At 49.0% G+C, this 15994-nt stretch overlaps 1 protein-coding gene across 5 annotated transcripts in view; it reads right to left on the bottom strand.

Moving 5' to 3' along the window:
- Window positions 1-4162: 4162 nt before the first annotated feature.
- The window catches only part of FNIP1 (folliculin interacting protein 1), a 59911-nt gene continuing 48079 nt past the window's right edge, over window positions 4163-15994 (bottom strand). For all 5 annotated transcript variants that reach the window (XM_042826196.1, XM_042826195.1, XM_042826193.1 and 2 more), the window contains 7 exons: window positions 14574-14720; window positions 12688-12857; window positions 9987-11412; window positions 9447-9615; window positions 8273-8470; window positions 7764-7879; window positions 4163-7002 (listed from right to left, as the gene is read on the bottom strand). In XM_042826196.1, coding sequence (XP_042682130.1) covers window positions 6924-7002; window positions 7764-7879; window positions 8273-8470; window positions 9447-9615; window positions 9987-11412; window positions 12688-12857; window positions 14574-14720 — 2305 coding nt within the window. In that variant the 3' untranslated portion in view covers window positions 4163-6923. The remainder of the gene's footprint in view (window positions 7003-7763; window positions 7880-8272; window positions 8471-9446; window positions 9616-9986; window positions 11413-12687; window positions 12858-14573; window positions 14721-15994) is intronic.

A 15994-nucleotide genomic window follows, 5' to 3' on the forward strand; every position in this document is an offset into this window, starting at 1 on the left:
GAACATGAGATCTTTAACTTCTTCGTTTTTTTTATTATAAGACAAATTTTCAAGCTGAAACCCCATCTCCTTTTCACAAACACATTTTCCCTGCAGGGTGAGACCAGAGGGCCATTTACACACCCAGTCCCAGAGTTCACCGTCACAAGCTCTGGTTTTCCAGCCTTAATCAACCAGAAACAAGTGGGAAACCCAAGGACTTTTAAAGGGGCACACAGTGCTTTACCAATTACTGCTTACTTTCCCATTCCCACTGCACGTCCCCCCTGCTCCCATCCTCCAGCCCACCCTGCAGTGCACTGTGTTGGCAGAGGGGTCTGATAAACCAGAATAAGAACCGACAAAAACACCCAAAATCATTATAAATACCCTCTGAAATGAAGGCAGCGGATGTCCTTGGAGCCAGAAGTATTCACACAGCCATCGTGCAGCAGCTCTGCTCTTTTCTGTCTGAAACTGGTCTTTTTTTTAATCTATCTTCTGCCGTTTTATTCTTTCCACACAAAACCTGGAAATGTTTGATTCCAGCCCCAGCGCTTTGCTGGCAAACACTAAAAGCACATATGGGCCCGTCTGGATACTGGAGGCATCCAGCAACAGTCTGCAGACGTCCGGGCTCTGAGCTGCAAGAATGAAAGGCTGGGAGGGGGGAACTTGTCCCTGCAGGAAGCAATGTGGAGGGGTTCTGCATTTGCCTTTCCTTTGTTGTTACCATCGTGTTAAAGCCTCAGCTGAAGGGTATTCCTCATTTGTGGGAAGCCATGAGGAAAGGGCAGGTGTGCAAGGAGTTGGAAAGCAGGAGCCATTCTTCCCTGCCGGGTCAACTGATTCCAAAAGTGCTCATTAATTCATTAAGAAGTCATCTCGATTCGTTTTGGGTTCCGCTTCAAGTTGTGCATTCCTAACTCCCAAGGTGGTTTCGCAAACGCTGTCAGTTTGTGACTGCGACCCGTTGTGACCCAGAAAGAACATGCAGTGAATTGGCGATGTTCTGCCGTGCCGTTGTTTGCAGAGGCGCGGAGCCAGAGCCTTGCATAACTCCGTGCTGGAGATGGATGAGGTGCTGCAGGGTCGGTGGCACGGAGCTGTGCTGGGCAGCTCGCTGTGTCCCAGCCGCTGGGCTCAGTGCCGCTGTTGCATGCGGGGCAGGGAACGCCGTGCCACGTCCCATGGGAGGTGTGTGGCCGTGTTTGTGGCCGTGTTTGTGGCTGTGCACAGGCTGTCATTTGATTGCAGAGAAATGGTGCGCAGCTCCGGAGGCTCGGAGCGGGCCGGGGAGTCAGGAATGTGCCGTGAACTCATTGCAAAGCTACGCAGGCCAAGATTCCCTCGCTCGTCCTCTGGTTGTGGTCACATTTCGATGCTGTTGGCCTTGTTTTCGGGATGAGCAGAGCACTAAAAGCAGCTCCCACTGACATAAGTGGAACACCGGGAGCTCACAGCTCCTCCACGCCGATGATTTGTGTCCCCACTTGTCTTCAGCAGCTGCTTTTATCATTGCTCCGCATGCCGACGGCCGTCCTTATTCCCTGCAATCTGTTCCCCGGCGCTCATTGGCCCTGCAGAGCTCACAGCTGTGTGGTTCCCCTGCAGCCATCCAGGCAGCTCAGGGGCATCCCAGGCTGCAGAGTCCACAAAGTTCCATTCCCTGTGAGTTGTCTTTCACCTCCCAAAGCAGAAGTGAGCAGCGCGCTCACGTGGTGCCAGCAGTGAGCAGAACAGAGTGCCTTCTGCAGGCAGAGCCCTGCTGGTTTAACTCCCAGCAGAGCTGCAAAGGGCTCCTCCTCTCATGGGGAGTTCTCCCATCTTCCCCGCTGCAGTTCCATCCCATGGCTGATGCAGTGCTCTGCTTCCCACTGCAGTGCTGTGAATTTGCAAATGGGCAAGGCTCCATCAGGTGGGAAAGGAGCGCTGGCAGCGAGGCAGGAGGGATTCGTTGTCACCAGCACAGCCCTGCTCACAGCATCCCCCGGCTGCTTGGTGACTGATGTGTCCCTCATGTTGCCCATGGGCAGATCCTTCCCACAGATACCCACGCTGCATTTAAGCAGTGAGGTTTTGCTGCTCTCCTTATCCCAGGCACAAGGGCCTTTGCAGCGCAGTGCTTCCCCTTGGGGAGCAGCTCGTGGGGAAGGGCCCAGAGGTGGTGCTGAGGTTAAGGGCTGTTCCCACAGTCAGCTCTCGTGGCTGCAGATGTGCACACAGTGAAGGTGGGCTCTGCCTGCTGTTGCTGGGGTCCTTCATTTTCGTGCTGCATCGCTTCAAGCGGTGATTCCAAAGTTCTTAACAATCTGTGTCTGCTCCATGGAAAGGCCTGGGCTTTGCTAACCTGTAATTTCAGAAATGGTCCATAGATTTCAGCTGCAGTTTCAAGAATAAATTTCCCCGTGGGCTGATGGCTTTTGCAGCCTAAACCAGCATCAGAACGACACAGAGACCTCTTAAACTGTTTGAGCTACGCAAGAAAAACAGGGCTGAGGAACAGAGTGTGAGCATTAATTACAGCAGCACAGCTGTAATTACCCCGTTTGCTGAGGCTTCTCCCTCCAGTTGTGTCAGTCGCTTTGTAACGCATGCGAACAGCAGCCCTCCTTCCTCCTGCTCTCTGAGTGGTGATCACAATTAGGCCTGATTTGTACTTACAGCTGCTATTAATAAATCCATTCCTTGAAAATTCGGTGCTTAATTCCTTCGGATTCAGCATGCTCACAAAGCTACTGAAGAACTAATTGCCCGTGGCTGTAATTTCGCAGTAATTATGCTGAAAGTATTGCTGCATGTATTCTTTCCAAATCAACCTAAATTCCCTAAAGTGAAAGGTCCCTGGCAGGAAACAAAGCAGCCCCCAGTGACCCCTCCTGCAGCCACTCCTCACTGCATCTCCATGGCACATCACAGTGCACAGAAGTTGTTCCTTTGGTCACGGGAACCAGATGAGGTGGGCCAGATGTCCCTCTCACCACCAATGTACCGAAAGATGGGGATTTCTGGTGGGCTGCAGCCTCGTTGTGGAGGACACACAACCCAGAGGAGCTGGGTTGTGGGTGCTTAGGGAAAGGAGCAGCGAAGAGAGCCAGGGAGCTGGAGATGGGACAGAGACAAAGCACGGCAAGGAAATGCATCTGCTCATCTCCTGTGCTACACTCAGAGCTGCCCGTGCCCCAGTGGGGACACAGATGTCTGCAGCCCCGCTGGGAACCAGCAGCTGGGACACATGGAGCCTGAGAAATTCATTCCTGCCGCTGTGTAAATATTTCTGGTAATAAAAATAAACAAAGAGAGGGGAAGGACGTGCTTCTGTTCTACCATCCCTCCCAGCGGGGACTGCGAGGGAGTGGAGGAGCAACGGAGACCCACGAGTGCTGCACAGTGCAGGCAAACCTGCAGGAAATGCAGGTTTTAACATTAAGATAAAGTTTTCCCCTTAAAACTTCCTCAGGCTCCGTGCAGTGGCACAGCTGGGCAGCCTGAGCGCTGCAGCTCTTCCTGGTGCTGAGCAGTGGCAGCACCGCAACCCGTGGATGGGGCTCAGCTTCAGTGTGAGCTCAGAGCTGAGGAATCGGGTTCTGATATAAAAACAGCAGAGATCTCACCAGGATTTCGGGTTCTTCTTCAAAGCCAAAAAGCACCGATGGCAGCAATGCAGCATCTCCAGCGAGCTCCAAAACTTTCCAAAAATCCGAGCGCTGATATATTTAGCATCGCCTGCAGAAATAGCAAAGATGGTTTTGTTGTACGCAGCCAAGACAGGGAGAACATCCAGTTGGTGCACAAAGGCCGTAGCTGTTACTGCAGCATATGAAAAGAATCAGGGATGGCTGGAACGGAATGTGCGCACCGCGGGACGCAAACATGGGCGCTGCTCCGGCCACGTGTGCAGGGAGACACAGAAAAGGAGAAATAATCCATAGGAAACATTGGCTGGCAAGTATGGGATCTGTGCTGAGCTTGCTGCTACCACAGCCCTGTGCCAAAGCCTGCACACACACAGAGCTCAACCGCCCCAATGCGGCCGCACATCTCTGCTCCTGCAGAGCCCCAGTGGAGCTCCCAGGCCATGGGGAGCACAGCTGCAGGGGGGGTGGATGCCAAATGTGGGATGCTCTGCGACCAGAGCTCCCTCACTGCAGGCATAAAGAAGAAACACGCCGCATCCCAGCGGTAAATTGACATACTGTTTTTATTGCACAAATTTCCCCTAAAATTGGGAATGGTTATTATAATACAAGTGCACATCTTGAGAAATATGTACAAAAACAGAGGAGATAACAAGTATGTACATTTTACCCAGCATTTTACAAGTACCACCATCTAAATAATTTAGAGAAAGCAAAAAAAATTGTCATAAAACATCTATAATAGCTAACAAAGAAAATATAGGCAAGGGGTAAAATCCTTTCTTTTAAATATTTTTGTTCTTAGCAGCCCCGTGTTTGCCAACTGCAACACAAATAAATGTGCTAATCCGCGTGCCTACAACACTTAGTTTTCAGCCCGAAAATTAAGACATGTTAATGGAGATCGGTAGTAGTGGAGAAAAAAAGAACCCAAACGCATTAGTTTTCTATTCCCATGAAACAACTGTGGTGTAATTCTAAGTTCCAGTGCTCCAGTCCTGTACAGTTCCCTTTTTGCACTGTGGCTGGTGGCCGTACCGCGCTCTGCTCGTACCTGGGAGCCTCCAACCCCGACAGTTCACCGAGGGATGGGGAAAAGGAGAGCACACACTGCACGGAGAGCACAGCCCCAAGGCTGCCTGGATCTCGGCGCCCCCCTTGCTGTGCCGGGTCGGAGCACAGAGCCAAAGCTCAGCTGCTGAGCTCCAGCCTGTATCTCATCGCAACGGCGTTGACGCAGCTGGGCCCCGACGCCGTGTGCTCCATCCAGAAGCCAGATGTGATGCAGTTGTGTGGTGAAGGGAGGACACTGACAGGACGGGAGAAACGTATCCTCGGATCACACAACAAACACGAGTTTCTTCTCTGCAGCAGTCAGCACTGGATTTTATGTACAAAGGAGCTTCAGATGATGCCTGGATCCAAGGCGGGGTCGTGGACTCCTGTAGGCTCAGTCCTACGTGGAAACTCAGGGGATGCCCTGAGTTCCAGGGCTCATCCCTGGAACAGAGCCCTCAGCTGCAGGCTTTAAATGCTGCTGAGCAACACCCCGGGTGAAGCCTGGCCCCAGCAGAGGAAGGAAGGAGAGTTTTGACATTGACAGCAGTGGGGCGAGGATCTCTCCTATTGTTTTCAAGTTTATAATAGATTGTATTTAAAATAACTCTGCAAACAACAATAGAAGGCGTGCTATACTATTGAAAATATGATTACAGAATGATATATTTATAGAACTGTTTATGCAGCTTAGTGACCGAGCGAACACATACCTCCTACTTCTGTGAGTAATCCATGAATCCCAATATACTGAATGTAATCAGTGAAAACAGAACCTAAAATCAGCGACGTTAATTGGCTGCTAGGACAAACAAGCAAAGAAAAGGCTATGATGAAGTGTCCAGTTAAACTGAGGTAGTAGAGCCTTTGAAAACATAATCCACCTACCACTGTATATTTACATTACTTACACCAGACTGGTTCCATCAGCTATTCTTACAACTATTGTATATACAATGACAAAACAGTGATGGCTGAGTCAAGGAGAAATGCTGAGAATAAAATAAACAACATTTCCTGCTGGTAATTACACAAGTGAGTAGAAAAGGGATTAGAGCCATCTGCATCGAGGGGATCCTCTGTCCAAAAATGATTTGGGTTTCTCTATACTATGGTGTAATCAACGTTCATTTCTTATAGAACGGTTTTAAAAAATATATCAATTAGTTACCTGAGCAATGAAGGGTAACAGTCTGTTCACTTTCTCCCCAATGCTTTGGTACAGTGACTTCCAGCTCATTATTTCAATAGCTGACTGACTGCTGTAAAAAGAGTTGGAGCTGCAAGAACATCATAGGCCATTACAGACCATACAAAAGTCAGAGGTAATAGTCGTGCTGCTCTGGGGCCTGTGGGGAAACTTCAGCCTCTCTTTTTTTTTTTTTTCTTTTCCAGATTTTGATTATGTTGTCAAAAAAAAAAAAAAAGCATTACTGAATACAAAGCAACGTTTAAACATTATAAACATGTAATACTGGTTACAACATCCAGTCAAGAGAGAATCCCCCCGCAGGTGCCTGGTGGACCTTTCCTACCTCCCCCTCCCTGTCCCCATACATCCCCACCGTTTCCTCTCCCCAGGAGAATGATCATAAATAAATGTTGGAGCTGAGTGCCATTAATGAGGTTTTTACAAAACAAACCAACCCTCCAGCCTTTGTTCTTCCTCAGGGAAGGATCCAGAATTCGACTATTACATGAGAAAGCAGAAGTTGTTTACAAATCGTCGCAGCTTGAGAATGACGGATCTGGGTCTGAGGGGAGCTGCTGCCTTCGCTTTGTAAGTTTGTCATTGGCAATAGCATCAAATATTACTCAAAGCAGTTCTTCCTTGGGTTCCCCAGGATAAATTACAGTGAGTCACTGCGGCAGAAACTGGTTAAAAATGCACATCTTCAGCTTTCACCAAAACCTTCACTTTTCTACAGCTGAAAACTTGGGCTTACTCGTTTTTCTGTTTTCCTTTCTTTATCCTTTCTTTTTTTTTTTTAATAAAAGAGATCAAGTGGGAGAGGAAAATCCTCCAATGGTTTGCATAATGTGCAGTCATATATCGTAGAATCATAGAATGGTTGAGGTTGGAAAAGGCCTCTGGGACCATCCAGTCCAACCATCCGCCCAACATGGAGATGCTGAGGCTCCAGGAGCAGTTTGTTTCAGTGGCTGCAAAGACAAAGCAGCCAGAACAACTTGTCTTCCACTTTGTTTTCAAGGGAGAAAAAAAAAAGGAAACGTCTTTGCTCTGGCATTTTAGAGCAGTATCTGGGCGACGTATGGAGAGTGAGTGCTCGCTACAGCTGCCAGCAAAGGGAGGTCGCTGGATTCAATCCTGAAAGGAAGCAGAAGAGTCACATGTAACCCAGAACTGGGCTGAACACATGCATTCTAACTGCAGCGCCGGCTCGAGGCGCAGTGTTTGTTACTTGGGCTGCGAGTGTGTACAGCTCAGAGCAGCAGAACATTGCTCAAGTAACAGCAAAGGCAGGGACGCTTCTCTCCCAATGCAGTGCTGGGTTACAAACTCCAGCCACCAGCCTGCTTTTAACACCCCTTCCAACCGTGTCTGCTCTGACTGCGACAGCTCTGCACCACCAACACCTCACATGGGGGCAGCAAAATGGGGCACTGCAGATGGGGGGAGGAAAACAGCAGATCCCCTCCTACCCTCCGAGAGCAGCTGGGCAGCCAGGCACAGGAGCAGAGCACTGAACTCAGCCATGTCTGCAGCCACCAGGGGGCTGTGGCACAGCTGCCCCAGCTCCACACGTGCTGTGTGTGCCTTCCTGCTCACCCCGTTCCCTGCACAGACATTCAGAGCCCTCCTATAAACACCCCATACATGGCTGCTCAGCTGTGCCCCATGCACAGAGAGGCACAACGTGCCCTGCGTGACACTGAGGCCGTTTGCTGCCCGTAGGGAAAATCAGCCTTGAGGGCTCAGGTGCCCTCACTGCATGGTGATGTCAAACCAACTAAGGCAGGACAAGCTGTGCAGTGCTGAGCCCATCGTGGGGGCCAGGCAGCAGCCAAGGAGAAGCCTGCAGCCATGGTTGATTTGTGCCACTGCTCCAAGGCAATCTGCGACCATACCCCAGCACAACGCCCAGCTCCTTGACGTGAACTCTCATCTGGCCCTTGAGATATTCAGACAGCATCTTGCTTTTGAAATACAGCTCCTGCAGCCGATCCTCCAGGTGCATGACACACTAGAAAGCAATGAAACATCATGTGAGGGACAGGACAGCACTGCAGCCAAACCATGCTAAACCAGTCTTAAAGCAGAACAGCACAGCTGCATTGTTCTCATGGCATGCCTATACGAATAATTAGTAAGATCCTGGCAAATTTTAATTTACTAGCAAGGCTTGTGCTTTTGAGTAGATGTTTTGATGCATTTTAAATCAGAATTAATGTGACAGCTGTATTGGTTGCAGAGCAGTGTTTAAACGGACGTGTTGAACAGCTGCATCAGGAGATACACTGCTGAGCAAAACTGTGACTACAGAGAAGTAAGCTAGGCAGGAGTTCATGGCATCATTAGCCTATGAAGTGTAAGGATGTTTTAAAATCGTGTCCCCTTGATGTTCATTCATACTTACAAAGTTTGGAGATAAATTATGCTTGTAAAGCTGAAGAGTGGAATGAAGCAGGTTAGAGACGAGACTGGAGACCAACACTTCTTTGCCCAGCTTGTTATCAATCATCCGCCTCTGGCTGCTGGCCACCTGCACTGTCCATTTGTCTGTGTCTGCAATAATGCAGACAGCTTCTGCGATCGGCTCATCCAGAACGGGATGCTGCAAGCAGAAAACGAATAGCAGAACTCTGAGCACAACACAACGATGGCCTTCCAACAAAGCAGGGAGAGCTGGGGAGCATCGCAGCCCCCACCTCCTCCAACACACGGGAACACGTGCTCAGAATTGCTTTCCTTCTGCTAAAAGCAGAGCTGCAGTCCTAGCACAGTCATCATTAAATATTTTCTTCCAGGTTTAAACCGTGGCACCGGCTGACAACTTTGATATCTGATATAAAGAGCTCTGAACAGTGAATAAAACAAACACTTAAAGTGTGTTTTAAACCCTTAAAACTGGAAGCATCAACAACTCCACCGGCTTTTGAACGTCCCGTGTTGTCCGTGTGCTTCCAGGGCAGGGCCAGCAGAGGGAGCGAGCAGCAAGGCGCTGGGCTCCGCTCTGCAGCCCTCGAGGTTTGGAAGCCCAGAACACATTTCAGGCTGGGAGCTGCGGGAGAACTGGACCTTTCAGAGCAGCCCAGGGAGGCTCTCAGGAAATGCTCACTAAAGCACAGTGCTGTCACCACACGTTGTGGTCATGGCTGGTTTGCCACTCATCTGATGGCTGCTAGAAAGGGGTGCAGGAAATAACACTGCCCAGCCACGTTCCCATCCGTGCAGGGAAGCGGTTCTGTGCAGAAGAGATGCACAGCAACCCGAGTTCTGTCTCGTTCAACATCACTGCACCCTGTGGGCACACAACCAGCAGCAGGCTGCAGTGTCTACGAGGCTGATTTCTCAGAGCTCCATCGTCCCAAGGGCACACAGCTCTCAGAAGCCTCAGTTTTTGTGCTCCAGATCTGCAGAGAATTAACTGCACTTAATTAAGAGAGGAGAAAGAAATGATAACCTGAGACCAGTGAAAGCTGACGAGAGCTGTGACAGCAAATGCTTCCGCTTCCTGAAGATGTGCAGGTCTGAAAACATTTACCTCTCCCCACTGTGACAAATACATTTAGCAAATACAGCTTAATTACCTGCACAGCATGAGACAGATCCGACACCAAACAGTGTCTCAGCTTTTCATCGCTTCCTATTCCTTGCAGAACAAAGTCGGGGACGTAAGATGAGCAGTAGCCTCCTAGTAAGGATCGTCCAAAATTGGCAATACTGGGCTGGACAGAGTTCACTTCAACTAGTTTCGACCTGCAAGAAAGGTGTATCGGAGAGATGTGCAACGGAAAACACCAAATTCAGCTTACAAAGAGGCTGCAGCCTCACATTTCTCATGTCTACTCTCATTTCCATTCAAGTGCTTTCTATAAAAAAATAAACAGTTTAAAGTCAGCTTTTGCAGTCAGCCCATTGTGGAAAAAAAAAGGATACGAGCCAAGATCACAATGCACAATTAATATTTTTTTCCAGACCGCTGATCTCTCCATATTCTTTTACAACCAGTGAGCTCCAGAGACACTTTTCCAATCACCGATGCCAAGTTAGCCTACATTCCTCCAAACATGTGACATGAGAAGAGGCTGCATCTTTTCTGGGCTCTCCTACAGCTGAACGGTACTTACCCAGGAAAAGGAATCTCATATTCCTCTGCCCAGTCTTCTTGCTCTGCTCCATAGTAGTTACTGCTTGGTCTGGTTAGCTCGTGACCCGTATCCTCGCTTTCACTGTCACCCAGGGCGCTGTCTGAGCTCTCATTTCTTGGAATGTCCCAATCAATTCCCGGGGCCACCTTTTTCTCTGCGTTTTCTCTGTCCCCATGGGGGACGCGAATAGAGATTTTCTCTCTTTGGTCCTGCTCAGCAAAGCAGTTTTTGTAGGTCTCCTGTCGAACGGAGTCCATAAATTTACAGAATTCGCTGGGTGGTTTGCTAGTCTTTGCACACAGCTTTTTAGAAAACTCGAAACTGCCACTGTGAGTGAGAAGCTCTGCAGCTGCTTGCCCTGGAAGATCACCCATAGTCCGGGTTTCAACCGAGCCATCGTCAGTAAAATTGTCATCAAACAGACTCATGCTCTCAGCGTTGTATGCGTTTGGATTCCAGCTCTGATGCTCACTAGCAACTTGAGGAAAGGGTTCAGCTGTCCCACAGTCTCTATTTTGGTCCTCAACAGTTTGTTTAGCTTCACAGTTCTGATCAGCAGACACTCCTTCCTCCGCTGCCGGCGGGCTGTGGTGCCTGGCAATTTGTTCCACGACCGCCTGGCTTCTGAGCTCGATGTCTGAGTCGGGTGACATGGAGTCTCCGATGAGGAAAGTCACCTTTGTCTGAGCTTCAGCAGCACTGCAAGGAAATGCATCGCAGAAGAGCTTATCCGGAGGCTTTTTCTCCACAGCTATCCCGGGTGACCTCGTGGCACCAATGGCCTGGCTGCCCGCTTCCAGCACGTCTTCATTCCTCCACATGCTTGCTGATGCTTCCAAACCAGATTCTGCCAATGCACGTTGTTCTGGTGAAGATGGCCCTGTGCACACCACGCTCTCTAGTTTAGTGTCCTGGCAGGTTCTCAGTTGATGACCATCAGCGGCATCTTCCTGACCATCATCAGGAACAATAGTTCTGCTCTCATCTGAGGAAGTTTCCAGCTCCACCTTAGGAGTGTTTTGTGTGTCTTCTCTCTCTTGCTGTGAAACATCTTCTACGTTTTGTGCAAGAGAAATCGGGCATTTGCAGTTTTTACAGCTACAGTTAGGAGTTCTCATTTCCTCAGACTCCTTTGGTAGCAAGTTACCCCTGTTCTTGTGCACGGTGACAAGCACATACTCGGATTCTTCAACTTCTCCTTTCTCCAGCGTGGTAGTTATAACAGTTCCAGGCATGACTATGGCTTCATCTTCCCCATTTTCTAGCAGATGTGTCTCCTGAAGTTCTGAGCATCTGATGAAGTAAGTGAGGAAATAAAGCAGCCTCTGCACCAGATCATGCCTTTTGCCAACCACGACTGTTTTGGCTAATCTCACAGGTGATCCAATAGCCCCATACAAGTCACCTGGAACAGGAAGTAAAAGACTATTACTTTGCATCTTTAAAATAAACTCATCTTCTAAAAGACATCTGTTGTGGTCATCTTTCAAAGGCAAAGCCACAGCAGAAAATTACTGAAGTAGAAGAGTGAGGTCAGCTAAGCTGTTGTTCTGTTTTCAATACAGATGAAGCTGTTGGCATCATAAGTAAGATGACACGCTGGCCAGGGGGACATCTGATCTCACATATTAGGGAGTATTTGCACCACCTCACTTCAGTCCCAAGCTCCGGACGCTGGTCCACGTTCCTTATATAGCCATGGGAGAGAGGAGGCATCTGCTCTGAATTACCCTGGATAGTCTGGAAACTGGGCTGAACTTTTACCTACCAAAAGAAAGCTGTAAGGGGAGAGAAACCTATGCCAAGAATGTAGGCAAAAAATGCCAGTGGCAGGTGCACAGCTGAAGCCAACCATCTCTTCCCTCCCCTTGAGCTCCCTTATGGATCAGATGGGCAGCTTGGAAGACCAGGCTCCAGATTCACCTGTATTATTCTGGAGGTACGAGGGCACTGCATGAGTGCAGGGACAGGGGACACAGGATCTGAGAGGCACTGAAGTCCAGTGTAACAACAGGGGATCCCTTGAGTCCCATCAGCTCTGCCATCAGGCTCCTTGCCAAGAACCTGCCCATCCCTGCCTGTTCTGGAATAGGAACCTCACAAAAGCTTCCCTTCCCCATCCAAGTGCTAGTTTGGGTGCAGAGCAGGACAATCTGACTACAGAGCAAGAAGATCATCTCTAGTCAGCAATTAAAGACAACACAACTCAACCCACTAGGCTTTGAGACCTTACCCAGGTCATGATTTCCTGTACTGTGTCACTCCTTTGCCCGTTGTGCTCATCATATGTCCATTTCTCACCAAAAGATGGATTTTTTTAGATTTGCTTTTTTTCTAGAATCAAACTTATTGATAGCAGCATCCCAAATAAATCAAAATGGAGTTTCTTTACAGAGACAGGACAAAAGAAGGAACAGAATCCTCTATCATCACCAGTGCAGGTACATCTGTCACAGATGACTTTTTGGCTGCCATTTTACAACTGATACTGCCTTAAGAAATTATAGCACACGGAAAAAAAAAAAAATACAGTGAGTATCTCTGAGGCTGAAATGCACACTTTTGTTGTGAGTAGGAAAAAAAACACACATAGTTTCAGCTTGGTGGGGAAAAGTAACACACATCCATAAACACCACCAGCTGTACTCCTTCACACAGGTTAGCAGTGTTTGCCACGTACCAAGCTGTGCCCACAGGGGGTTGTAAGGGTGAGTTTTGGCCAGCATGTCCACGCTCTGGGAAGAATGCTTTTCCAAGAAGATTCGTATCGGTGGCTGTCCATTGGGCATGACCGTAGGGACCCAGGCCAGGTGGTTGGTCAGCACTGCAGTCAGGAGAGCTGGTAAAAACCTGAAGGCAAAACGTACAACAGCATGTCAAACAGACAGCACTTCCACGCTTTGCATGGATGTGGGTGGCTAACAAAGCCACGGAGGTCATTCCTTAGGTCCTCTCCTCCCACAGGTGCAGAGCTTTTTTCTTTAGAACACACATGTAAAGTCAAATGAAATATTTTAAACTTGTGGCATCCCAGCTCCTCTGTTTGGCAACTATCAGACTTCCTATTTTGCAAGCTTTGTGTTGTAAAACATCTCAAAACAGCTCGATTTAGTTCTCTATGAGAAGAAGGTAGCCCTGTGTGCCCTGGGACACCAAGGAGGCTACGGATGAGGAGGAAGAGGATGTTACTCCCTGTCACACCCGTTCAGTAGCAGGGTGCTGTGCTCCTTCATGTAACCATTACAGAGTTTCAGCACACATGGCTGCTCCTTTTCAAAAATGCCTCTGACACAAAGTTCTTCAACAGCAACGAGGAGAAAGGCAGCCCAGCCACAAAGGCTGTGTTCTTCTGAAGCAGTTTTCTCTAGCTCAGTAAGCACATACGGCAGAAAAGCTTCCTGAGAAGTGCTCAGGGATTTCCTGCAGTGATGCAGTGCAGTTCCTGCCAGAGCTCTCCCTGTCCCTCCCAGGAGCTGAGTGCAGGAGCTCAGCCCAGGCTCTCCCACACCGACAGATGGAGCTGGTGGCTCTGCAGCCAGGGAAGGGAACCAGACAAACCTCCCTGAGTCCCAAATAACGCTGTTTGGATAGCTTCAACTGTCAGGATCCCTATGGGTTACATTTAGCCCTGTTTCTTGAGCAGAGAGAGCCAAAAGAGGAAAGCAGACTTAAAAACAGATTGCAAAGACACAGGGCTTGCTTTCCTCTGCTTTCCACCAGCATAAATCTTACTACACTGAAAATAAAGCAAACAAGCTCAAACAAATTACAATTTAAATGCAACAGGAGTCAGAATGACAGGGATTGGAAGAGGCTTTTACCAACAAAAATCTTCCACTGCAGAAGGAACCGATTTTTGGGAAGCACATCTGAACCCCTCACAAACCTTACCATCCACCTTGACGAAAGAGCACAAAACTGACCCCTGGCTGTGAGCTGAGGGAGGGGAGAGGTGACAGAATGACAGCTGGGTGGTGAGGAGCAGCGGTGCCACCCCCCATTCACCAGCACACAACCTCATTGATGAGCTTCCAGCTCCAGCCCTGCTGTGTCTTTGTGCTCCTTCCAGCACAGTCAGGTTTAGCAGCAGTCTGTGGTCAGGCAGAACTGCATATGCTGGGTGCCAAAGCTTGCTCACTGTGTGGCAGCTGATCTGGAAGGTGGATGTGTTACACGAGGTGTGTGTGCCCTCAGCCACCACACGCTCCCTATGGACGTGTTTCACACGTTTCACTTGTACCAGGATTTACAGGATCATGGGGAAGCAGCACTTAATGAGCTGCCATCCCATTGCACTTCTGGTTTCACACAAGGCCTTCATGAATCGTGTTTCCACAGAATCACAGAACTGTAGGGGCTGGAAGGGACCTCTAGAGATGATTGAGTCCATCCCTCTGTAGTGCAGGCCCCCTACAGCAGAACTGATCCCACTGACTCAGGCAATGCCTCTCCAATCTTTGCAGGCTGACTGCCTTTCTCGCTTACTACTACAATGAAGATTTAAAAAAATCTATTCAAACATTAGCATAAAACATGCACGTATTTAAAAACTCAAATCCACCATACTGATTTTTTGCAGCATTTTCCATCAAGAAGGTGAATTCCTTCATGAAGCGGTGGCACAGTTGGTTCTTCTCCGGAGTCCCCGACATCATGGTAAGCCAGACGGGCTCCCCAATCCGTGGCATGGTGTACAGGTTGCAAATAGTTGTTCTGGAAAACAAACAAATATCAGAACATTAATGGGGAGTCAGCTCTTTGAAAGGTAGATAATAGCAGGACGAGGGGAAATGGTTTCAAGTTGAAGGAGGGAAGGTTTAGGTTGGATGTCAGAAGAAGTTCTTTACTGTGAGAGTGGTGAGGTGCTGGAACAGCTGCCCAGAGAGGCTGTGGATGCCCCGTCCATCCCTGGAGGTGTTCAAGGCCAGGTTGGATGGGGCCCTGGGCCTGGTCTAGAATCAAATGTGGAGGTTGGTGGCCCTGTCTGTGGCAGGGGGTTGGAGATTCATAATCCTTGAGGTCCCTTCCAACCCTGTCCATTGTGTGATTAAACAAAGCAAAGAAGGGCAGAGATGCCCACTCCAATCACTTATTGCAGCACTGAGGCCGTGCTGCTCTTTCTCCCAGCAGGAACCCCCCCCCTGCAGAGCAGTCCTGCAGGCACAGCTGTGTGTGCCTGAGCTCCCTTGAGCCCAGCAGCGCTCACTGCCCTGCTCTGAATGGAGAGCAGTGAATGATTTTGTTGGGGTTATTTCCCTGCTTTCACTGCATCTCATTCACAACTCGTAACTGCTCCAGGGTTAATCTGTCACTAGAGCAGATACATGTGTACCTGATTTACAGAAGTGCCCTGAGTTGCTCTTTGCTGTACCAAGTGGCGCATCCCCATGTGCTCACAGAGGAATCAGGTTATGCTTTAACTCAAGTACAGCGTTTGAGCATCAGCTGTGCCATAGCTTCAAGGTTTACACACCTACCCACACCCTTCTGACTCCACAGACAGCAGATGTATTCTGGAACTTTGGCTTTGCAATAAAACACCAGATCACAACCCCTCTGATTGCTGAACTCATCTAAGCCAACCCACAGTTTTGTTTTAAAGGCGATGCCTATATGATGGCACTCTGTGAACTGACACTTCCACCACACTGAAGAATTAAACCCAAAAAAAAGGCTCACAAGGCAATGAGTGATCAGCTCAGGTTTCTCCCCACCTCGTGAGCTGCTTTTTCCAGAAGCGGTGCCTTTGTTTCGCAAGACAGAGATTTACATTACCCCAGCAATGCCCAGAAATGCCTCAGATTAACACAGACCTGCGTCGGTCTGAGACTCACAGCAGTCCCAGGGCTGCTGAGCACATCAGGCAGGCACACACTTGGGCTGCAGCTGCCAAATTTTCAGTGGTTTCACATTTAAAGTGAAACTGTGCAGCAGAGCTGGCACCAACCCCAGTGCATGGCGGTAGGAAGGGAGCAGCAGGGGTGAGG

The sequence above is a fragment of the Centrocercus urophasianus genome, unplaced genomic scaffold (genome assembly GCF_019232065.1).
Source record: "Centrocercus urophasianus isolate 14NV4802_14NV808 unplaced genomic scaffold, USGS_Curo_1.0 seq_26, whole genome shotgun sequence".
Classification (NCBI taxonomy): domain Eukaryota; kingdom Metazoa; phylum Chordata; class Aves; order Galliformes; family Phasianidae; genus Centrocercus; species Centrocercus urophasianus.